This window comes from Simochromis diagramma, unplaced genomic scaffold (genome assembly GCF_900408965.1).
Source record: "Simochromis diagramma unplaced genomic scaffold, fSimDia1.1 OVJJ01000293.1, whole genome shotgun sequence".
Lineage (NCBI taxonomy): Eukaryota > Metazoa > Chordata > Actinopteri > Cichliformes > Cichlidae > Simochromis > Simochromis diagramma.
Genome location: NW_024386801.1, coordinates 19736289 through 19761511, shown reverse-complemented (window position 1 = coordinate 19761511; position 25223 = coordinate 19736289). Strand labels below are relative to the sequence as shown.

Genomic DNA, 25223 nt, shown 5'->3' with positions numbered 1-25223 from the left:
AGCAGTCCGTCTTGCCTCCTTTTACACTCATAGCTCCAATTAATTCAAAGATAGAAAAGCTTTAAACCCTGAACTGTCATTTGATAGCTTATTCCTTTCATTTATTATGACCAGAGGCTCAAACATTACCTCTAAACCTGTTAACTTCAGTCTGTGTATTCACATAGACACACATTTAGATTTACAGTCACAAAACATATCACCCAGTGTTTAAACAGATTTTAGGCTAAATTTAATTGAAAAAAAAAAAAAAAAAAGCATTACAGTGAAAGGAATTTTCCACCACAGTTTATTCTTGTCCATTTCTTTGAGTGTTGAGACTCTGCCAAAGCAATCTGGACTTAATGTCTATAGTCCTGGCTGTGGCTCTGTTTATGTGCTGCAAGCTTGTATGAGAAGCAATCAGCCTGAGCTCAAAATTGTGACTTTTAAGCGATTATTATTTTCACAGTTTCACCAGTTCTAGTCCAGTCAGAAACCATCAGTCATCTTTGCAATGACATCTTTGTGTCTTTCACTAAATGGTCCCATAAATCTGTATAAAATATACATTTTCCACAGGAAACATTTATAAAGAAAAAAAAGCCTGATTTGTTGCCCTTCTACAGCCATATATTCAAGTGCTGTGCTTTAAGTAGAATGTTCAGGTCTCTGTACTTTACTTCAGTAGTACTTGAGACAACTGTGTACTTTTACTCCTTACATTTTGAAAATGGACTTGTTACTTTTGCTTTAAGTCATTTGAGGGAAGTTATTATTTCGTCAATGCAGGCCATTAAACATCAAACTGATCTGAACAGCAACACAGGAAAGGAAGTCCTGTTCACCTATTAGTCACCAGGGAATGTCACATAAAAATAGATAAAAGAGCCAAAATGGTGTGGAATAGTCAGGGGTTAAAGTGGGCCGGTGTTTTTATTTATTTATTTATTATGCACAACATCGGAACGACTGCAGGTCGTGGTAGCAGTACTTCAGCATATAGCTAGCCCAACACAATATGAGCACAATATGTTTGAAGTCTTCTAGTTTTCTCATAGTGGTTTTGAGTGTTTGTTTTCTTTGTATTCTTTGTCTGTTTCCCCAGTCATGTCTCTGTTTATTGTCTCCCTTTGTGTTTGTTATGTCTGTATGTCGCACTCTCAGTGGTAGTTTCCTGTTTTATTTTGATAGTCTCTTGTCCTGCTTGTGTTATGTTCAGCTTTAATCTCAGAATTCTGACTTTTTTTCTCAGAATTCTGAGATTAAAGTCAGAATTCTGACTTTTTTCTCAGAATTCTGACTTTTTCATCAAAAAATTGTTTTTTCAGAATTCTGACTTTAATCTCAGAATTCTGACTTTTTCATCAAAAAATTGTTTTTTCAGAATTCTGACTTTAATCTCAGAATTCTGAGGAAAAAAGTCAGAATTCTGAGATTAAAGTCAGAATTCTGACTTTAATCTCAGAATTCTGACTTTTTTCTCAGAATTCTGAAAAAAAAAATTTTTTGATGAAAAAGTCAGAATTCTGACTTCAATCTCAGAATTCTGACTTTTTTCTCAGAATTCAGGAAAAGACTGTCCCGGGCTCTGTGGGGCCGGGAGGCGCTGCTGCACTGGGCCCCGGTCTGGATGGGCCTGGGCCCCCTTTCCCTGGCGGGTCGCGGAGTATGGGGGTGCCTACTGGGGTCAGCGGGGGAGCTGGCCCCAGGGAGGGGTCACTTGCCCCTCCCTTCCTTCCCTCCCTATCTCCAGCTGCCTCCCTCTTCCCGCTCCACCACAACCATCCACACATGCAGGACCTTGGAGCAGGGGTATGTCACCAGGGTGCAGAGGAGGCTACCCCCCCCCCCCCCCCTCCTCTGTCCCCTTCTGGCTGCCTCTGCCTCAATTTTATCCCACAACTTAGACATTCACATTACTCACACTCTCATTACACATACATATAGGATCTTGGGGGTGGGCACGATACACGGAATCCAAAGTACCATCAGGGTGTACACCTCACCCCTGGCGTCGTTGCCCACCTCTCAATTTTAAATACACGTAGACACTGAGGGCTAGCAGGAGGGACCATGTGCTTACCTGCTGCTCTCTGGCAGGTAGCTCCATGCCCTCCTGGGTTTTAAATGCACCTTAGAACACACATGCATCAACACTACAATGAGCGGGTGGAGGGAGGTTTGGAGTCTTCTCTCACCCCCATTCTCTGCGACCTGCTGGAGCGGGGGGGCTAGGAGGAGGAGTTGGCCGTCTGACTGCGGTCTGGAGTGTGGGGCCTCCCTGCTGCTGCGGAGTCGGGGCGGTCTGCCTCTCCCCACCGCAGGGAAAAGGGTAACACCACCTGGGTCTGGGTGCAGTTCCCCCCTCCAGGGGCAAGGGTACCTAGACCCGGTTTGTAGAGTACGCTTGGGGAGTGTGATCCGTGTGTACAGCGTCTCTTTATGTCTGTCTCCACGTTGGTTGAGTGTGGAGTAAGTGCATATGAGAGCATGAGGGTGGGAATGGATGTTTGTGTCTGTGTGTGCCTGTATTTCTGTGTCTATATGTCAGGTTGGGTGTCAGGCGCCACCTCTCTGGGGACATCTTAGGCCCTCCAAGGTTTGGAGGCCTATCTCCCCCCACCACCACTTCCCCTGCCAGTGGCGGACTCCCTCAGGTGTCGGTGCGTTGGTGGTTCTTTGTGTCCGGGGATGGGCGTCCAGGTACACACCGGCTCACTCCTTGGCGGCCGCTTATCGGGGCCTGGAGCCTGGGGCTCGCTCGGGCCACTTCGGAGGTGGGGTGCCCCCGGCCTCTCGGCCTGGGGCTCGGTCACTCAGGCACGGCTGGCTGCCGGCGGAGCTCACGGGCGCGTCACTGCAACTCCCCCTGGCTTCTGCTCCGCGGCTGCTGAGTGAGCCCTCATCTGGGACTCTCCTCAGCTCTTTCTGGGACAGTGACGCGGCTGCCCCTCTGTTGGTCTTCCTTGGTCTCTTGTGTTCTGGGGGCCTCTGGATGTCTGGAGTTTTGATCTCCTCCATACCTGCTTCATGCCCTGGAGGACGGGGCTGTGGCCCCCCCCCACACCCTCTAGCAGATCATTACATGAAGGAACCTTTTAAAAAAAAAAAACAAGCGCGTCCATGCTCACAGGTGTACACACGGGTGAGCACACACACAAACTACACCCTTTTTGGCTCCTACCTCAAAGCACACTGTGTTCTGTTGATCTTATGTGCTGCACAATAATGTTTAATATTTAGTATTTACTGTCATATTCCCATATATCATTGTGATGTTGTTTATTCTATTACTCTTGTTCTCTTCTGCTTGTTTTCTTTTTTCTTTCTCAGCAGGTGATCCAGGTGATTGATATATGCATTTTTTTTTCTTTTTTTTCTTCTTCTGCTCATTCTGTTGGTTTTTGTTTTTTGCCCTTCTCCCCCGTCCCTCTTCTCAGCTGTTTCTCTTTCCCTCTTTCTTTCTCCCCTTCTTTCCCCCAGTCAAGTCTGTCCCGTATTCAGTAAGTGAAAATAAAATAAACAATAAAAGGTGAATCAAATGGACCATTACGGCAAGGCTGGGATGGTCAATTTGGTAAAGTAAATCCGTTGGGCATCTTTCTTTGCCTTTAGACAACAATTCTGATGGCAAAAGAGCCAAACGGGACAGGCAAAAAACAAAAAAAACAAAAAACAAAAAAAGAATTCAGGAAAAGAAGAAAAAAAAAGACGTGCCCACTTTTTTTTTTCCAGTGGCCCTAATCCTCTTCCGTAGACACAAGTAAAATGTAGCCAATTGTGTTTATTGTCCCCCCAAAATGGAGGGGGGATGGGGGTGGGCTTTGTGAAGAAGAGGGTAAAGGAAAGATAGAAGAGGAAAAGTTTTTTTTTAAATGGAAAGGAGTAAAAAGATAGAGAGGAGAGAAAATCCAAAAATCCCCTCCGAGCAAGCACTAGGCGACAGTGGGGAGGAAAAACTGCCTTTCAACAGGGAGAAACATGAGGGTGAGGGTGAAAAAGAAAAAGGATGAAAAGGGGAGGGGAGAGGTTTTAAGAGAAAAAGGGAACGAGGGAAGCGAGGGGGGGGAGAAGGGGTGAAAATTAAGATGGAACAGAGGTGGAGAAAAAGGAGGCTATATCAGGTGAGGAGCAGCAGTCTCCCTCCTCTGGAAAAAGAGGAAGCGTTTTTGCTTCTTTTTCAGGCACTGATCCGGCACTTTTTTTCTCTAGGATGAGGGTTTTCAACTCATCGATTGTTTCTGCATTTTGTGTGTCAAGTTTCTTGCATCTTTTCTCCACTTCTGCAAATTTTGCTTCTTTTTCATCAAGCTTTTCTTTTAGTTCTTTAGATGTTGCCTCTTGTATTAGCTTTACCTTGTGCATTTCTGTATTTCTCTGTTGTGCATTTCTTCTAACTGCTGACTTCTCCTTTGGATTTCTTGAAACATACACTGCAGGTTTTCATGCGATTTTTCTTGTTGTTGCTTTTGCGCCTGTATTTCAGTGTTTTGGGACTTCAAGTTGTTAGAAAGTTCCTCAAGTTGTCTGTTTTTTCTCAGCATTTCAATGATCTTACTCTGCATCTCTGAGCATTGTTTTTCCAGTTTGTCCTTTTCTTCTTCCAGTTCAGTTGCTTTGTACTTCATGTTATTATAAAATTCTTGTATTTTTTTTTATTTTTCCTCTCAAAGTCCTGGAGAAGAGGAAGTTTTTCTTCTTTCTGTGTTATATTCTATTGCTCTTTATCTTGAAGAAACTCTTTATTTTGTTTCATCAAGCGTTATTTAGAGTATTTTTCTTCCGTGTCTTCAAGCTTGCAGTCCATTTCTTTCTGTTTTATGTCATGTTGCGTTTTCTCTTGAAGCAACTCTTGATTTTTGTGCAGGGTTTTATCAAGGCTTACCTGCACCCCACTGTATTTTCTCTCCATGTTTTGGAGTTCACACTGCATCTCTCTCTGTTTTATGTTCTGTTGTTTCTTCTCTTGGAGGATTTCTTCATCAAGCTTTTCTTGGAGCCCCTGGAGCTTTTTGTCTATGTCTTGGAGATCCCATTGTTTCTCCTCAATAATACCTTCCTTTTCTTGAAGTTGGTCGGACAGTTTTTTTTAATTCAGCGCTCTTTCTCTCATTTTCTTCCATGAGGAACATAATCTTCTCTCTGTTCATGAGATTTTCATTCTGCATTTCTTCCAAGCGCTACTTGTTCACCCCAGGGAAGAGAGCTGAGGTAAGCTTGTCTTTTTGGATCTTCTCTCTGAGACATGCTGGAGTCTGGATACAGTGACTTTGAAAAGGATCCGAATGTTTCAGAATGCTTCTCTGGCAAACGATTGAATGCTGCGAATAATGGACTAAAAGTTGTTGCTTCTTACTTCACCGAAAGCCAATATTGTTCCGATGTCATTCACGCCACAGCTTAGGGTCGCAATTTATTTGTTTTCCAGATGTTGACGTATTAATCATGTTTTAGTAATACGTGAACATCTGTTATAGTTACATGTTTTCGTGTCATATGTAACTTCAGTTTAAGTGTTTTTCTTCTACACTGTCTGGACGTGTAACCTTGATAATGCACAATGCAAGGCACTGCAGTCAAGCGGCATGATTCATTGTTGAAGAATGTCATAAATGGTTTAAAACTATTTTCTTATCAGTTTTTGACATTTTTCTTTAAACGATTATCAAATTTAAATCAAATCAAATCACTTTTATTGTCACATCACATGTGCAGGTACATTGGTACAGCACATGTGAGTGAAATTCTTGTGTGCGAGCTTCACAAGCAACAGAGTTGTGCAAATACAATAATGTAAACAAGCAAAATACAAGAATGGCTACATCTGAAACTAATAAATATATGTACAATATATAATAGTACGGTATATGCATTTCTGGATGTGTATACTAAATATTTTTCTATGTGTGTGTGTGTGTGTGTGTGTGTGTGTGTGTGTGTACACATATTTTACAAATTAAATAGAGTAAACAATAAATAAAATATATAAAAATATACAGAGTGAGACATGTGCAAAACAGTGGCATTACTGTACAGTATGGAGTGCATAATGTTAAAGTTCCAGTAGTGAAGCTGAGGTGTCTATGACGTGTTCAGCAGTCTGATGGCCTGATGGAAAAAGCTGTCTCTCAGTCTGCTGGTACGGGACCGGATGCTGCAGAACCTCCTTCCTGATGGAAGCAGTCTGAACAGTTTATGGCTGGGGTGACTGGAGTCCTTGATGATCCTCCCCGCTTTCCTCAGGCAGCGCTTCCTGTAGATGTCTTGGAGGGAGGGAAGCTCACCTCCAATTATCCGTTCAGAGCACCGCACTACTCGCTGGAGAGCTTTGCAGTTGTAAGCGGTGCTGTTGCCATACCAGGTGGTGATGCATCCAGTGAGGATGCTCTCAATGGCACAGTGATAGAAGGTCCTGAGGATGCGGGGGCTCATGCCGAATCTTTTCAGTCTCCTGAGAAAGAAGAGGCGCTGCTGCGCCTTCTTCACTGTTTTGTTTGTGTGTACTGACCACGTAAGATCCTCAGCCAGATGTACACCAAGGAACCGGAAGCTGCTCACTCTCTCCACAGCAGCGCCGTTGATGGTGATGGGGGTGTGTACTTCTCTGCACCTCCGGAAGTCCACTATCAACTCCTTTGTCTTTGCGACGTTGAGGGTGAGATGGTTGTCTTGACACCAGTGGGTCAGGGCGCTGACCTCCTCCCTGTAAGCCGTCTCATCACCATTGGTGATAAGACCCACCACTGTAGTGTCGTCCGCAAACTTCACAATGATGTTGGAGTTGTTAGTGGCTGTGCAGTCGTAGGTGTAGAGTGAGTATAGAAGAGGGCTCAGTACACACCCCTGTGGAGCACCAGTGTTCAGTGTGATGGGGGATGAGGTGATGCTGCCCAGTCTGACCACTTGGCGTCTGTCAGACAGGAAGCTAAGGATCCAGCTGCAGAGGGAGCTGCTCAGTCCTAGATCCTGCAGTTTCCTGTCCAGCTTCGAGGGAACGATGGTATTGAATGCTGAGCTGTAATCTACAAACAGCATTCTCACATACGTGTCTCTCTTCTCTTTAACTTAATATTTGAGTGTTTCTTAGTTTTAGACTAGCTGGTTAGTCTGTTTTTTTCCCCCTTGTTTAGTCGACTAAGAAATTAATTACCAGGAACATCCCTAGTGTGCAGATGTTTTGGGTTTTTTTTTTTTTTAACTGAGTGGAGATCTTGCCATTGAGAAACTGATACTGTGAACCTGAGCCACCACTAGGCAGAGGTGGGACGTAACGAAGTACAAATGCTTCATTACTGTCCTTAATCTCTGTATGCACACAGAAATGCTTTTAATAGGTGAGAGAATGATTAAGGTGATACTGGAAATCAAATCAATCTCATTCTGATTTGCTGCTGTATTCCTGTTTGCACCCAAACCTTAAAAATATGAGGGCAGCTATGATGGGTTTGGTGGTTCTATGACGATACAGAAACCCAAATTTCTCCTGACACTCTGCTAGTGTACGTGTAGGAGGAATATTGACAAAGCACATAGAATTTGGATATAATGTAAACACAGAATTTCTTCATGTAACTATTGTTGTCAGTTGGTACACTGACCTCAGTGAACGCTATTATGATATAACAAACCCCAAGAAGTCATTAAGGTGAAGAGATTTGTGGTCATTTCTGTTACCCGTTACCAGTGTTACTAGTGTTTTCACGATTACAAAATTTTAGCCAGTACTTAAAGGCACCACACTAGCGGGCTTCCACAGTGAAAAAACAGCAAAGCAAGAGTGGTGCTCTGCCAGTGCTGTTTCTGAAGGTAATGGGCAGAGGGCATGAAAAATGTGCTGATTGTGGGCTCTTTTGAATATTTGCCACTTAGTACGTAGGTGATTTAACTAGGAAAGGTCTGATTTGATTTTATAAATGCTGCACACAGCTTGATTTCCAGCCAAGTAAGACACTTGTTGCCCACTTCTTTTTTACAGGGTCTTTAAGTAGGGCTGTTTCATTGTAGTTAAGCCTTAATGCTGCTATTTTTGCAAATTAGTTTCATAAGGTGAAACGCCGTTGTAATTTTGGTTTAAAAATAAAGTTTAGTATTATCATGAAACATGGGAGGGGGACTTTGATTATGTCTACATTTACATATTTAACTTTGCTTACGTTTCTTTGAGCTTACCATACAGTTTCATTGTTTTTAGTGCTTTGTTATTGTTCTACAATTTAGAAAATAGTTTCTTAAAAATAGATGTCTTTAATTTTTTTGCATGTGAAGTTGACAATGTAAGTGGGAAGCTATGTAATGACTGAACACACAACATGATAGATACATCCATCCATTTTTCTTCCAGTTCAGGGTCACAGGGTTGCTGCATCCTATTCCAGCTCTCAGAGGGCAAGAGAATGGAGCACATCCTGTAAAGGTTGCCAGTCTAACACTGAGACCTACACAATCATTTATGCTCACATTCACACCTACCACCAACTTCAAAACACCCGTTAACCTAACATGTATGTCTATGGACTGCAGGAGGAAGCCCGAATAATCGGAGTACAAACTCCACGCAAAAATAACCAGTGGATTCAAACTTGGAACCTTCTTTCTTCAAGGTGACAATACTAACCACTGTGCCACCTGCATAATAGATGTTAGATTTTTTTTCCCAGGGGGGGAAGAGAGAAAACAAGAGCTTGTATGAAAGGGTGAATGAGACATGCTGTATAAAGCGCTTGTATAAAGTATAAAATGCTGCCAAGAACCATCCATTTACCAAAGAAATGTCCAATTAAACTCCCCCAAAATGGGTTTAGTTTTTATTTATTATTATCTTATCTTCTCTTTCTGTCTGTAAGCTCGAAAAGGTTTTACATTGATTCTAAACAAACTTTGTAGGGGTGTAGAGTGGGGTCATGTTGATTTTTTTTGTAAATTTGCCTTATATCCACTGAGCACTTCAAGGTTAACTTAATGATTTATTGGTTGAAAATTGGCAAATAAAATTTAGAATAACTTACAAACTATGATTCTTTCAAGTGTGGTGTGTACTGTACATAGAGAAAGTACTATATAAAGATTCAAAATATGTTTCATACACTTACACCCATAATAAGATGACTGTCTAGACTTGTAGTTTGAGACTGTAATGTTTACTTGCAGCAAACATGTTATCGTTGGTTTTCCTCGGTGGCTCATTAAGATAAATACGAGCCTCCATCAGCTGTCAGACGCTGTTGTTCTGAGTCACTCATCAGGAACTCTGAGCTCACTGGAATTTCATTTTCCGAAGTGACTCCACATCCATGAGACATGTGATGGCATGCTTATGACAACATTCTGACACACTTTCCATGAAGACCTGTTATTTTGAAGTCCACATTTGGGAGAAAACAAAACAAAGCGTTCCGTGTGAGCTGTTGTTAAGTTCACAGTCAGGAGAAATCTTCTCACCAAAAACAGTCATTTCCTAAAGGGTACAATGCAGTGTGAAGAACACAAAGCCTTTGTTGATATTTGCCACAGTGGTCTTCATTTACCGCTCCCTGGAACGTATTCTAAAAACGCAAATGTTTTCCATTGATTTCCAAACACTAGAGCATGTTAAACTCCATTTTGATTTTGATTTTGTTGTCGAGTTATAACAATTTTCCAATTTCAACACTTGTTTCCAGCAGGGAAGCATGGCCAAATAATCTGCTGGTTTAAATTTGCATATTTTTCCACATCTGGGGATTTTCAAGTACATGTGTTTGGTACCCTCTCCCCTGTCTGGTTTCAGTTGCCAGCACTTGCTTTGTGGAGGCGCCGCCAAATCAACAACAGAAACTCCTGACAAGGCAGAGTGAGCTGAAGGGCAGGTAGAGGTCAGCACGCACAGCCTCGGCCACTGAAATCCCAGGGGATTTTTCTACCATTTGGAGTGTATTTGTGTGGAAAGATAAAGTGCTCGCATATGAAAAAAACAATGAGAGACTTTTCCAGCCAAGTCATGATATCACAGGCTCACACGTCAGGAAATTGACGCTAACAGCTCTGCAGCACTATATGTATGTGTTGAGGTGCTGGCCCACCTAACCCTGAACTTACAGTATACACATACTGCAGATTTACATACCAGAACATTAAAAAAAGGCACAGCCCCACTAAAATTCAATATTTGAGAGTTTTTTGTCTTTAAGGCTTTTTTTTTTTTATAAATATACGAATAATGTTTGTGTGTTACTAGCTGTCAGCTTTCACTTATTAAAATGAATGATTGAATTTACAAAAATGCATTAGAAGCAATATACATGGCCCCAAAACGCTTAAAAGTAGACCTTAAATGGCTTTTGAGGTCTGCATATGTACTCGAATATGTACTCAAAATGCCCTAAACCCTGGTTTCATACAGTTTTTTTTCTCCTTAAGGTCTTATGATGTCATTGAGAGTGGATATTCTTCATTGTACACATGGGTGGAGTTTCTGGGTGAGCGCACAGAAGCATATAAATAATCATTCGTTTTGAATTTTTCAATCATGCAAAGCTACTTACATGCAATCAAACAAGCATGATAAGCATGGTAACTCCATTTAGCATGACTGCAGCAACATGGTACCGGCCCCCAACCAGTCATGACAGATGGATGACCCCTCCTTAAGCCTTGTTGTGCTGGATGTTTGTTTGTGTTAAAAGGGAGTTTTTCCTTCCCACTGTCACCAAGTGCTTGCTTGGGGGGGGGGGTCTTTATTATTGGAGCATCTTTACCTAACAATATAAAGCGCCTTGAGGCAACTGTTGTTGTTATAATGAACTTTTTTTTTTCCTCTTGGGGGGCGTAGTACATCGAGCTGTAAAAACAACAGTTGCCTATCATCACTTGACAGTTGTTGCTGAACCTGTTAGTAAGTGATTACTCTGTTTTACACATATTGCAGACACAAAGCAACATAATTATCCCAGTGCAATGTTTTTCATGGAAACCCAGTCAGTGCTTAACTGTCATCACTAAATAGAATCAGATGCCAGTTCTTTGTTGGGTCTTTGAAATATTTTGTTTTTCAGTTATAAATATAAAATGTGTATTACTGCAGCTTAACATCTGTCAATATGCAGATTACACGGTACAATGATTTTGCACACTGCTGTTGAATCTGTGCATATCCTTACTGATAAACCACCTAGAAGGAGGCCCTGGATCCTGCATAATCTTCCTCTTTCTTTCTCTTCCTGCATCCTTCTTTAACATGAGTGCACGCAATGTCTAATACACAGTGACACACACATAAAAAGATACATCTGCTCACCGACTGCCACACTCACTTCCCTGATGACTCCATTTCCTGGATTAGGGAGACTCAATTATTTTGAATTTTCTTTCATGCATTTTATTGCAGCATTTTGTCATCATGCTGACATTTTTATTTTACTGTGCTTGTCCTTGTCATCTTGTGTTCACTCACTGTAATTTGTTGCTTCTCCACTCCAACGCGTTCTAGAGAATGCAGTTTAATTCCTACTGGTTTTTGGCCCATTCAAACATTATGCTATCATCTGGAGGAAAATATCTACTATGTGAAAAAAGTGGTCTCATCATATGCAGTTTGACTAGAGAATACTGTGGGTTGTTTTTTTTGTGTGTTTTTTGTTTTTTTTTTACAAAGCAGACAGCAGCCAGCTGAGGTGTTTATCAGCCTGTGCCTGTTGCTCCCCTTCTTTTATTTATACTGCACAAAAACAGCAGTCACCAGGACATCCATTATCGCCAGTAGTGTGTGAAGCGCTGAAAGACACAAGAGAAAACAAAGAAAGCAAACACAGAGAAACAAGACACCCGGATCTGGATGCAGGATGGGAACGCTGTGGATCTGTGTGTACACAGAGCTGCCAGCGAGGCAACAAAAATGCAGATGTGTGTCAAAGAAGCGGAACGGTTGTGGACCAAATTTTGACAATTGTGACGATACCTCACATAGAAAAGTATATTTTTATACACATGAAATTCAAAGACTGAAATGAGTGACCATCTGTGGAGATTTTAAATGGGAAGTATGCTTGAATAAAATGACTCATATTTAATTTTTGAACCTCTAAAATCATCCACCTCACTTAAAGAAACAGCCTCTTTTTTAGAAATTATTTTCTTGATGCATCTGTCATATCAAAAAGTTGTCTCTGAAAATAGCAGGCCAGTGGGGTAAAGAATAGTTTTCAAAATTCTCAAGCAATAAAACCTGCCTCAAGAAACAGATCGATGTGAAAGTAGCGAAACACACACACACACACACACACAATAAAGAACCACACTAAGCAAACGCCACTCTGCTGACTTTCAATGAAGGACTCGCTGTTCCAATCCAGAAGAGAAACTGCAGCAGCAGTTTTACATTAGAGATGTAAAACTCTTGATGTGTGTCCATCTGCAGGTAAGGAAGGCAACAGCTGCAGGATTTTGACAGCTGTGCCACCTACAGACGGCTGCTGGCTGTTTTTGTCACAAGGCTGAACAACAGAAATCTAAACATGAGTAGTTGCAATTCACTGAGGCCAGTAAATGATTTTTCAGTGTAGAAGTGTAGCTGTTTCCCCAGAAGAATGTATCTTGGCAATTGCCTGAAAAGCCTTAGTTTAATGTCAACTTCAGTGCTTTTAATAATGCAAAATAAATAATAACAGATCCAGTCTCCAGGTTGAAAGAAGAACCAAACAGATGCAAAAATTAATTGAATTTGACAGTTTTGTACCTTTTGGTATTTGAGGCTTTATTTCAGGTTTCATCTGTGAGGTCTGAGTCGTCACTTTAAGTTTAACCCAAGATTTTTGGGGGAAAACAGGACATTTTTTGAGGGTCAAGAATGTCTTCTTGATCATTTGGAAAGTTAGAATAACAAATTATCAAGCAGCACTCCGAGAGCACAAACCTCCGACATGGCAGCTCACTTACCTTTAAGGAAATATCACAGTGTTTTCTCTGTATTCATTTTGTTTTCTTTGAGCTTTTTAAAAATAATTTAAGAAATGTTAGTGCAGTAAAAAAAAGTGCAAAGTGCAAGCAGTTGTTGTTCGCCCTGTTGAAACCCATTTTTATATACCTGACATAATTTCGACTATAATTATTTTTCATGTGGATTTATGTGGACATAACACACGTGTAGCATTCATTTCACTGTTTGGTAAACTTTGTTTAAAAGTTTACATGAAAGCTAAGTGGAAAACGTTTTTGATCAAAATAAACTTTCCAAAATAAAAAAAAACCTCAGGAACATTGTACATGTATTTAAATATTTGTATTGTAACTGTTTGAATGTATTTAAATGGTTTTAACCATTCTTACTGTAATGAACATAACAAAGTCATAATAAAATGATATTTAGAACACCTGTATGTAATTCTCTATATGCAGTCAATACAAACAATGGCAGTAAGAAACATAGTTTTGAATAGCTCTATATAGCATTATTATCACTTTGACTTATCTATTGACCTTGAAGGAGAGGTCAGAAGTCAAATGTGACATGATATTTTAAATCTTTATGTGATACTTTCTATATGTTAACAATGGTAAGAATACTAGTTTCTCAGCTCAGTTTTAAGGCTTTTTGTTCATTTTCAACTACTAAATCATTAAGTTGACCTCGAAGACCTTGGTGGATCTGAGGCAAATTTTAATGGATTGTTAACATGACCCCATTCTGAACCCCTGCAAAGTTGGACCAAAATTCATTCAAAACCTTTTGTGCTGTTGTGTTTACAGACACAATGACAGAAGGCACGCCAGCAAATGCTAACAGAAAAACATAACCTCCACCATGGAGGTTAAAAATTATCCGTATCTAATTGCCTGAAGGTAGCGCAAGAGTTCAAATTGTTGTAACAACAGATGCAAAGTACCCTTGACTGGAGGAGGAAACATATTTAGGGTATATTGAAGCTGCTAGGGCCCTCCTGAAAGATAGCTTGCCCAGTGATCACCTTGTCTCACAGTGAGCATTGTTTTGTGGAGAATCTGTTTCCTGTCCAGCTTTCTCTGACACTTATTCTGGTGCTTCTGGGACTATTTTGTAGTTTTGTTTTAAATCTTCAACTTGCTCATTCACTCTGGTGAAACTGCTAAACTCGGTTAATGTGTTCAAAATAGCAACGCTAATATCAACACTTGAGCGCTTATCTGATTTCTTTCTGACTCAACACAAAGGCATGCCATCACAGGAACATAACAGTATTACTTTGTGATTGTTTGAGCATCATATTACATCATTTGTCACCGTGAAGGAATTCTGAAGTAAGTCATGGCCACTCTAACCTGTGTTTTTTCAAAAATGCCAGAGAACCTGGTTTGGCTTTAAGTCCTCAGTAAACAGGGCTTTCAGACAGAAAGATAAATGTGCACAGAAACTATCAGCGTTTATCTGCCCGCTCCCTCCTTTGCTCTCTCTTCTTGTAATGGGTAACCAAAGCTTTCATGGATTCGAGGATGAGCCTTGGGGTCTGTGCCCTCGTCTAGATTGCGTCAACAATTGTTGGCAGAACAGCAAAAACCTCAGGTGGCAAAGAGATTCACGGGAATGTTCAGAAGCACTCTTGATACGCCAGATAAACACACACAAACACACAGTTCAGCCATACACTTTTTTTGGCACCGTTCTCACTATTGTGTCTTATGTAAATGTGGGGTGAATAATGCATGGCTCTGCTCCATACGAGGGTTTGTAACTTGTGGAACAGCCCGCAGGCCTGGCAGAGCCTCACCCATCCTGTGTGGACTTCCTAAATGTTAAAAACATCACCTTGAAAACCAAATTTGGAGCTTCACTTTTAGACTCCAACAACACAGAAAAAAAGTAAAGTCACTGTTCTGTTAATTTCAGTCTTTCCAGCGTTCAGCTGCTGAAAATGTGGATGTTCTGGCAGTATTAGTGAAAACATGTAAATGCAAAGTTTACAGTCAGTTTAATGAAAAAAGTCATACAATCATCACAGTTAATTGTGCTTTCTTTGCTGTCTGTGTTATATAAGTCATAGTTAACTTTTTTGTTTTGTTTTGTTTTTTTTAACCTTTCTGCAAATCATGATCATCACCCGATGACTCGTGAAATGTGTTCCCTTCACCAAGGCTGTTAAATGTGGTCAAAACCTATAAATTTGTCTTTCTCTGTCAAAAAAGACAAAAAAGGTTTTCTCCTTACAAAGAAATCTGCCTGAAGTGAAAAGGTCAATATTTCTGAAACAATTTCACTATAAGTGTGAATTCTCTCCACTATGCTGCTCATATTTCCATTCGAGTTATGAGAAATTATCCAGTCAGTTTCTTCAGAAGACTTGCTGATGCCTACCGGACCATCTGGGACATTTTCAGCGTTACTCTGTCTCCCTCTGGTGGAGTTCAGATGGCATCTTCAAGCTGGCTGTAGAACAGAAAGCATATTAAGCTTATCATAATTGTCTTTTTTAGTTGATCTAGTATCCATTTTCCCTGTAGCATATATGTCCGAATTTAAAAGGATATGCAAAAATGTGTAAAAATTGTCATATAAACTCTACAAACAAATAAGTTAATTTACATGAAAATATTGGCATGTAGCTTCCTTTTACATCTGCATGCGTGTTTGTGTGTCAGATCCAGAGCTCAAATGTAGGAATCTTAAGGCAGCACAGCTGAGTCAAAAAGTCTTCCTGAGCAGCACAACACATGACAGACAGGCAGTAAATACAGGCATTCTGGCAGAAGACAAGGAGAGACTATCATTACCTTTTTATAAGGAAAAAGAGCCAAAAAAAAAAAAAAAAAAAAATCCCAATTAACATATGCACTGTATGTTGCAGGTTACAATAGAACACACACACACACACACACACACACACACAATCATTAATTAGTGTGCCCCTCATCTGCATTGATCATTGCACTAATATGCCCCATGGACAGGCTTAACTTCCGGATGTCATCCAGTGGGGTGGCTCCCACTCTTCAATCACTGCTGCCTGGAGTTGCTGCTGAGTCTGTGGAGGAGAAGCTCTGTCACTCAAGCGACTCTACATGTTGCAGGGCAGGCAACATGCCTGGTTGCATGCCCTGCCTCGACCATTTCAATGGCACGATCCCAGTAAGGTTGCCCCAGTTGTGGCATTCAATAACAGTCAGGTGTGACCTAATCCCAAATGTTGGTTATTATCATAAAAGCACATATTTGCCCACGCAACTCGTTTTTCTAATAAAGAAAAGCTCTTTCAAAGTTAGGGCAAAAATACAGGTATCATTAGTTATTACTGATACATGACATATAATGATACACATGATATGAAAGGATGCTGGGAAAGCCTGGAATAAACGCAAAAAAACAATGACTTTAATATATCGCTAAAGGCCTTTACTGAAAAAAAATTGTATTGATTGAGTTAGCTGTAGGATAAACATCAAAATAATTCAGTTCAGTTTAATTTATACTGCATAAAATAACAACAGCAATCACCTCAAGGATCAGTAAGTTACATGATAGGGTGGGGCAAGGTCTCACAATGGACTCACTTGAAACCTTGGCTGATGGAGATCCACACTGGTTTTCACACCTTGGCTCATGTGATTAGGCAGATGATCAATAGTGGGTCCACAACCCTCTTAGGAATGCTCCCAATAGGTCTTAAAAATCTGACACGCTCTACCATTTGCCCTTAGATCTGAAGGAGCTTTTCGGATGAGAGGTGAAATATCTCCAAGAAACTTAAAGAACTACAGTCACTTTTCTCTCCAAGCTCCTTAGTTTACCATGACCTGGATGACTGAGAACCTTCACAGACATCACATGTCTGTGAAGTGAAATGTGAGGCTTTATGGACAAGAGCTCACCTTTTTAATAAGACAACACTTCTAGTGATCCTGGTCAATCAGAGGCCTTTCCATCAGCTGGGTCAGTGCAGGATCTCACAAAAACCAGACTAGATTGGATTAAAGGGTAATTAGTTCTGTTTTCCCTTTGACAGCATTGAAAACTGGTGAACACATAAGAGAGACTAATGCAGTCTTAGTGCCTAAAAATCATGCTGAGCACTACTGTCACTACTGTAACCATCACCTTCTCAAACACCAGTGGATTAGTTGGTTTTGCAAGTTGGAAAAATCATGATAATAATAATAATAAAAATTAAAAAAAAAAAATAAATAAATAATCCTAAAACATTGCAGTAAAGTATTGTAAATGTCATTTTGTGCTACGGGGATTGAATATTTGACCGAAAAATGAACTTCCTTGTTTTGTATCCAGCAGGGAATTTTGTTGCATTTCATTACCTCTCTCTATCTCTATCTCTCGCCCCATTCATTTCCTGTTAAAAATTAAGCCAGAGTGTAGTTCCTTAAAAGTTGTGAAATGTGCATGCCATTCTGTTTATAAAACTCTGCAGATACCTTAATCTAATTTTAGACTCAGGCCTAACATTGGCCTAAAACTGGGTTCTCTTTTGAGTTAAATCAACAGCAAGTCATAGAAAAAACAACAACATCAACAAGAAAACCCTTTTGCCGTGATGTTACAAGCTTCACCACATGAGGGCAGCAGACCTACATCATTTCTTTGTGTCCACATAGCCCTGTGTCTCAAAGAGATGACTAATGACCATACTGGATGTCCAGATATGGTCATCTAGTTGCGGAAGTAAGCACCAAATATACATGCCATTACAGGAAAGAGACTATTTTGAGTTACAGATTAATGTTTCAGAGAAGGCTGGAAGCTAATAAAAAAACAAAACAAGAAGTCACGTTATAAATATGCTGTTGTCGGTTTTAAACGGCGAGCCCATGAATGTGAATAACATGAATAACTGATGCATTCACGTGACTCTTAAAAAACGTGACAGGGGTCTGCAGCACATCTTGTAGCCGTTTCTTGCAGTCATCAATTAGTAACCATGGTGTCTATGTGTGCTATGTCACGTACCAGAAGACGGTTGAAGAAGGCAATGTCCCCTAGTGGTTAAATTTAAACACGACATCTAAATTCAGCTCCAGCTTGAACCATCTGTCTGTATCGTCTGGGTGTTGTTCAGACGCACTAATCCACATAAATGGGCTATATACTGCCATGGATCACTGTTTACCACATAGCTTCATGTCTGACTATGCAATACTTCACACTTACTTAAGGAGGTGGATCTTAGGGAGAAAATAATAGGGAGAAAGATAATAACAGTAAGCATTTCTTCTATTACTGTTTTCATCCATGCACTTAAATTGGTGGTGAACCACTCCTTATGTTGCTCTCTCTGGAGCCAGTTGAAGGGCCCAGAAAGGACCTTTTAGTTGATTTTGTTGATCGGTGAGTGAGACAAAGAGTATTCTCCCTGCCGCATTCAATTTCAATATTGAACAAAAGGGTTGTGAAATAATTTGAATCACAAACAGCAAGTTTAAAAGGGAACATGTGTCTCAAAGAGAGAGTATAGATGAACCAAACACCTCATCTTATTACACAGACAGCCTGGATCGCGTAATCCATGTAATGGGCAGGACAAACAGACTTGTTGCGTTTTGTATTTCATGCACTCTGTCTGTATGAGGTGGTGTCAGACACAATAGCTGCTGGTAGGTTGCATCATCAGCTAATTGTGACCCAGGAGATACCCTTCTCTGGCAGGCGAGTAAGAGGGGGCAACCGAATGTTTGTGTGTGTGTGTGTGTGTGTGTGTGTGTGTGTGTGTGTACATGTGCGTGTGTGTGTTTGACTGAAAGCCCACTGCCTCTGCTGTTGCTTCTGCTTCCACCACTGCTGCAATCACCTGCAATCCTTTCAGCGCCTCGCCACTCCTGCCGGTTGCCTGGAGACGGGGTCGCCTAGGCCACTGAGCTAATGGTACTGGGAGCAGATGAGGAGGAGAAAGATGGAGACAGAGATACAAAGAGAGGGGAGTGGGTTAAAGAAGAAAATGGGAAGGAAGGAAGGGATCAACGAAGGAGAAGCTGCTATATTCATCCCGGAATGGTGAAGTGATGAGCTTCATTTGGCCCTCATCACTGTCTGTCTTCTTGTAGTGCACTTGAGCAGGGCATAGAATCCTTGGTTGGTTATTCGGTGTTAAGCCAGTCAAGTCATGTCTGACTGTAAAATCAGACAGGCAGGCTAAAGGAAATTAGAGGGACAGATGTACCTCCCCCACCTTCACCACCCTGTATGCAAACACCAAAAAAAACAACAACAAAAGAAAACCCCATAGATGTGAAAATTTGTTTTCCAGCTTACAGACGACGTTATCAGGCCAGCCTCTGAGAACAAAAGCAAAGCATCCAGAAAATGTACTCTCTTAACAAAATTCATTCCACAGCCTTGCACTCTGAATAACAAGCATGTTTTGATGTCTGTAAAGAACATACACGCAAGGACGGTCTGAGCACATCGTGTGAAAGACTTTCACATGTTTTTAGGGCTAAAAGAATAAATTTAATAGCAGATCATATTTAGATGAAAGGCCGTCACAAGCAGTACAGAGTTCTTGTTCCCATAAAAGCTCTGTGTGTCTGTCTGGGTTGTTTGAATTTCTGATAAATTGATTTCATACTCTTTTTCAGATTTTTAGACTGAGTTAAAATTAAGTTCTGGCTTGAACTATTTTTGGTGCGGTTAAATGTATGAAATAACCCAAGTTAGTGATATTAAAGTATAATGAACTCCACTCAAGGGTGGGTGCAAGACTGAAGCAGATGGTGAATAACATACACAACATGCTGCAAGGGGAGGAGGTGGTGGGAGATCAGCAGTAGGCTTACCGCTGCGTTGACACAGCAACAATGTCAGTGATTGCTCACCTTTGCACCATGGTGTGTGCACATGTGGGAGGGGACGGGGATGGGGTGGGGAGACCTGCTAATTGATTTCATCCCTCAGGAAAGTCATTTCATCATACTTTGTGTTTTTAACCCTTGTCTTACGACAGCCTTACGGCAGCCACTCTGCACGGAGACTCACGTCCCAGTGGGAAATTATTAGCTCCTGTGTGCATGTGTGTGGTAACATGTAAGGGAAAACACATGAGAAGGAAGTAAAAAAAAAAAAGTATATATATATATTCATATTCAGATAGGGAGCAGGCCAAAGTCATCACTTTGTATACAATAAAATTGTCTTGCAGACCTCCAGTTACCAAGCAACCCTTTTGACCTGTAAATCACCTTATCAGAAATGCACTTACCTTTATCTCTTCAGTGGTTGAAGTCCACAAAGGCACATGCTTTGTTGGAAATTTCACACCCTGGATGACCACACTGGGTGTGTCCAGATGGGATCAAAAGGTTAAACCAGTTTGTTTGGTCAGAGTCAGGCTGGAGGTGCTGATATCCACACTTTCTTTTCAGAATGTAGAGAAACTCGTCTTTCTCTGGATGTTTACACAACCCCACACCATGTTTGTGCCATTCACGCTTTGAATCTCATCACTTTTCCAGTGATTTACTTATTTTTCAGCATTGTGTTGTTTGCAAATTTCTGAGACCTCAGGGCCACATTTACTTCACCAATTTCTCATACGTATGAACTCATTTCTTTTTTGTCCAATCATTTTTCAGGTTGTGAAAAAAGCCAAACAGAAAAAAAAGTTACAATGTAACAAATTTTATTGATTCAGAGCACCTAATGATCAATTTGCTCGGGACAGTCTGGCCACACAATGTTATCGTGACAAGCTGAGTGAGTCACAGAGGACAAAGTGTTATGCAGCAAATACAATCAGATAAACGCCCATCTTCACAATCAGCACTAAAAAGCTGCCATTTATGTGCAGGAATATAAGAAAATACAAGACAAAAACTTAAATATCAAATCCTAAAGTTGTAAGACAGTAAGACAAGAATTGCACCAGAACCTGACGCGTATCCATCATGCTTAACAAAACTTCTCAAAACACTTTGCAATATAAAGCTCTGCTTTTTTTGTGATATCCTTTTCTACTTTTTTTCTAGAGTCACGACTGTGGTTTCTTCACACATAAAAACTGCTGAAAACAAAGGTAAAAATAAATGGCAAACTTCACCAATAAGTTACATTACTAGGTCATTATATAAGGCATACAAAAACAACATTCCACACAGTAACGCTGAGCTTAAAATGAGAAAGTGTCAGTCAGTGCAACAGTTACACAATGTATAAAACCTTCTGAGGTACAAAGTTGTTCAACTCGACACCAAACATTTTACGTTGGCCTAACATCAAAATTCTAATTGGCCTAAATCAAAAATCACTGTTGCATTGCAACCAATCACAAGTTCTCATCCTAAAAGGAAATGAAACAGTCAGTGTTCAGGACCCTTTTGTTTTTTTTCAAGGCACTGTCCAGGTAGGCCCGCATGTTCTCTCTGTGGGTCTGGGTGAAACAGTGGCCAATGACCTGCTCCAATTTATCAATTCGCCTCCGGAAGCGGTCACGGTCTCGTGCCATCTCTTCCCAGTGTCCTTTACGAGACGCCTGCCGCGCAAACGGCCAAGTCCGCAGGACATGGAGTTTGACAACAGGAGAAAATCGAACCTGAAATTCAGAAGAATTATATTATAGTTTATTGAACAATACTGGAAGTCATATGACATTTAAGTGCTTGTATTTAGGGATCATAAACTCTAAATATCTAAAAGCTACATTTGAGTCAACTCTTTCCAACTCCAAGTACTGATTTTTCTAATATGACGTGACTTTGTCTAATCATAAGACCTTTGTGCTAACTTTGCAATACTGCTGCAACTCGATACACATGGAAGTCAGTCTCTCCTGACTCGCTGGTGTCACGTGACTGGCTTAGTCATGACGACCAGTGTTGCTAAGCGAAAACAAACAACTCAGCTTAAGACACTCAGTCTGGAGGAAGGAATAAACAGTTATCTTTATCTCTGTTTCACACACACGCAGTACATGAGTCAGCAATAGGCCCTCCTCTTCATGATATTAACATTCTAACTTTAAATATGAGATCACCTCCTCTTCTATATTTGTCTGGGTCAGGGGTAGGCAACTCCAGGCCTCGAGTGCAGGTGTCCTGCAGGTTTTAGATGTGTCCTCGATCCAACACAGCTGATTCAAATGGCTAAATGACCAAATCAACATGTCTTGAAGTTCTCCAGAGGCCTGGGAATGAACTAATCATTTGATTCAGGTGCGTTGACACAGGGCGATATCTAAAACCTACAGGACACTGGCACTCGAGGCCTTGAGTTGCCTACCCCTGGTTTGGGTCAATGAACTGAGTGTGATTTCTGACAATATGTTTACACACTCATTCAGTTTAATATATTTTGCCCACAGCTAAAAAAACAATAATAAATACACCAAAACTTTTGTATTTGGGTTCCTTTAACATCTCCATGTGGAAAAAGTGAAAGAATAAAAAGAAATTATCAGACAATTACCTTCTTCTGGGTGGTGTCAGCCTTGCTTTCTTTCATCTCTGAAGTTGGTGTGGGTGTTTGTTCAGATCTTTTCCAGGGCACTAGTATAGTCTCTGGATGGGAGTGATGCTTTGTCTGTCTCTCTGGCAGCACAGGCTTCTGGGGTGCTTTTGCCCATTTCTTTGCTTTTGTGGATGAATTTGGTGTGTGGTGAACATTAAGAATATCTGAATCATCGTCTTGCAGGAGTGTTAGTTTTGGAGAGCTCTGAAGGGGTGCCTGGAAGTTCAAAGGGTGGTAAGGGTCATCTTTTAGGCAGAGAGATTTCCACAGTGATTCTTCATCCTCTTCAGATGAAGGGGGGATGGTGCTCTCCTTCTCCTCTGTGTCTGTGTCAGATTTTGGGGTTTCGCAATTAGATAACATGGTGGCTTGGGGAGCTGTGCTGCTGATTGTGCATGCAGTGAAACACATGGGATTGTAAGGGTCTTCAGGACTGCTGAAGAAGTCCCACAGCCTCTCACTTTCCTCCTTGTCGATGTCAGGGCTCGAACCATCCGAACTGGCCCAACTGCTCCAACTGCTTTCGCTGTCGGAGCGACAGACCCAGTTCTTTAGGCCCTGAGACCCCATCATTTCCTCACTGGCCTTGCTTACGGACATGAGGTCAGTGTCGCTACAATCTTTTACTTCACTTTTTCTTTTGCCCATATCTGTGTTAGTTGAAATGCAGGCGGAGAAAAAGAAAGGGTTGTAAGGATCACTGGATTTTGACAGAGATTCCCAAAGTGCTTTACTTTCGTCACTCTCAAATTCTACTGTGTTCTGGTCTTCCTCACTGCTCCAGTGAGAGTTTCTATCTTCTTCTGATGTGTCCTGCTTGAAAACTTTTTCCTTGGAAATATCCCATTTGAGGTCTTCCTCACTATTTTTTTGGCAGGTGTCGTTTGAACCAGAGTCCTCGCCGCTCGACACAAAGAAGTTCCAGTCGCCAGGGAAGCCCATTTTCCAGCCAGATTGGTGTCCCAGAAAGATGCCCTCTTCGTTACCAGCTGTTCTGGACACAAACTCATCCACAAGCCCGCAACACAGGTCGTCAGCACGGAGACTGGACAGCAAGGCCTCAGCAGTGGATTTCCCAGCAAACGGGTCACCAACGTCTGCACAGAAGTTGGAGAGGGGATTTGAACCACCAACCATGACGCCGTTGTCTCCCTCAAATAAAGAGGTGAAGAGGAATGATTCTGTTGGGTTTGTGGCTGTGGTCATGTGCTGGATATGCTGACCAGTCTCGTCTGTGATTCTCACGTGAACCTCAAACCTGAACATTTGGAAAACTGGAAGAAGAAAACAAAAAAAAAGCTTTTAAGTACAATAAAATGTAATGAAGTTAAATTTTCTGAAGAAATAATTATTCCATTCATGCTATGACGCCAAGACAAGGTTTGTGTTTGTACTGCAGTTTTACGTATTATTTCAAAGAAGGTTTACTGAGTGTAACATACAAGTCCGTGTGTTGTACTTCAAGTGTTTTACGGGAAATGTCACTGTGATGTCTAAACAATGTTCAAATGCTGAAAACGCACGTAAACATTGCGGAAGTTGGAAAAGAAACACCATCTACAAAAAAAAAAAAAAAAAAAAAAAAAAAAAATCGAGGAACTATTCAGACAGTAAAACACAACATAGTGTCAGCCCCGTAGAATATTAAGTTTGCTAAAAGGTATGTCGTTTAATGACAGTTACTATATTAAAAAAACTAAACATATCTTACACCTACACAGTGGTCTTATAATTTCCAACATCAGTAAACACACCAAAGGTTAACCTTAGCAGCTATAAAGTGGGCGTAAGACGCAAGGAAAAAACTTTTGATTTCGTCTCACTCTTACCTGACAGGAAAGTGTAGTAAATGACTTGAACCAGCAACCGAAGCTGTTCCCACAGCACGGTAAGCATCTGTTTAGTCCACGGCAGAATAGCCATCCCTCCGCTGCCAAACCTTTCCATCGCCGTCCGCTCAGAGCTAGTCTGGGAACCAACAACCGTAGCCATTTTCACGTCTTTCTTCTCGAGTTTCGGCGACTGTGTTGAACACAACTCCTCACGTATTCTGGTATTCCTCGTCGAAAACCAAGAGATTTCGCGTATTCGTCGGTGACAGATATGCGTCGATGTTTTGTCGCTTCATTTTTCGGCAAGACTGTGCCATTTTTTGGTGTCCTTCGTCAAATGTTCTCATGTATTTTCTCCATGTTCTTCAGCTGTATTTTCGTTGTTGTAGTAGCAGGAGTTGAATGTCGCGAGGTTGCAACACTCCCGTTAATATAAACATACTGACGTCACGCTGCACCGTGATTGGACAGAGTAACTGTATTCGCTTAGATCCCTACTCGTCTGCTAACTCCTCCCACAGGTAACGTAACGTGTGACGCATAGAAAGTGCCCGTAATTTCCTCAGCTTCCTGGAAAACCCGGGTTTAAAAGTGAATTTAGATAATAACGAAAACTTATAGAGTTTCCCAGAGATAAAAACAAAATGTATAGAGATTGCAGCATTTCATTCATGAATGGACTTTCACTTTCCTTGCGTGACACGTTTTTTGGTTGTTTTCCTATACAAACCTATGTATAAAAACAAAAGCCTATTGGTTAGCATAAAGTGATGCAGAGAAGAAATGTATTTTTGTTAGATTTTACTCTCACTTATTCCACCTTTTGTCCCAGGGAAGTGGAAAAAGAGTTAACTTTGGAATTAATATTGAAACATTAGGCGCAAATTATGTTTTAGAGTAGAAACATCTGATGAGTAGCAGTTGTGCTCAAAAGAGTTGTCACGCTGTTATAAACAGGCAACACTGGAGTGCGCTAGCTCTTTATGTTTTGTGTTTACATCCACTGCCTACTGACCAATCAA

General features: G+C 41.0%; 1 protein-coding gene across 1 annotated transcript; it reads right to left on the bottom strand.

The window, feature by feature from the left end:
* Nucleotides 1-20529: 20529 nt before the first annotated feature.
* Nucleotides 20530-24622, bottom strand: ppp1r15b (protein phosphatase 1, regulatory subunit 15B). The gene is made up of 3 exons (XM_040026411.1): nucleotides 24199-24622; nucleotides 22328-23643; nucleotides 20530-21455 (listed from the first exon to the last, which is right to left on the bottom strand). Exons 1-3 carry the CDS (start codon nucleotides 24359-24361, stop codon nucleotides 21204-21206), a joined length of 1731 nt encoding a protein of 576 aa, XP_039882345.1. The 5' UTR covers nucleotides 24362-24622; the 3' UTR covers nucleotides 20530-21203.
* Nucleotides 24623-25223: the final 601 nt, after the last annotated feature.

What these genes read in the sequence shown, in the direction of transcription:
- ppp1r15b (XM_040026411.1), bottom strand. Translation starts at nt 24,361, where the DNA reads ATGGCTACGGTTGTTGGTTCCCAGACTAGCTCTGAGCGGACGGCGATG. An exon ending in TTACTACACTTTCCTGTCAG is followed by an intron (nt 23,644 to 24,198) that starts GTAAGAGTGAGA and finishes TTCTTCTTCCAG; the next exon opens with TTTTCCAAATGTTCAGGTTT. An exon ending in CTGACACCACCCAGAAGAAG is followed by an intron (nt 21,456 to 22,327) that starts GTAATTGTCTGA and finishes TCTGAATTTCAG; the next exon opens with GTTCGATTTTCTCCTGTTGT.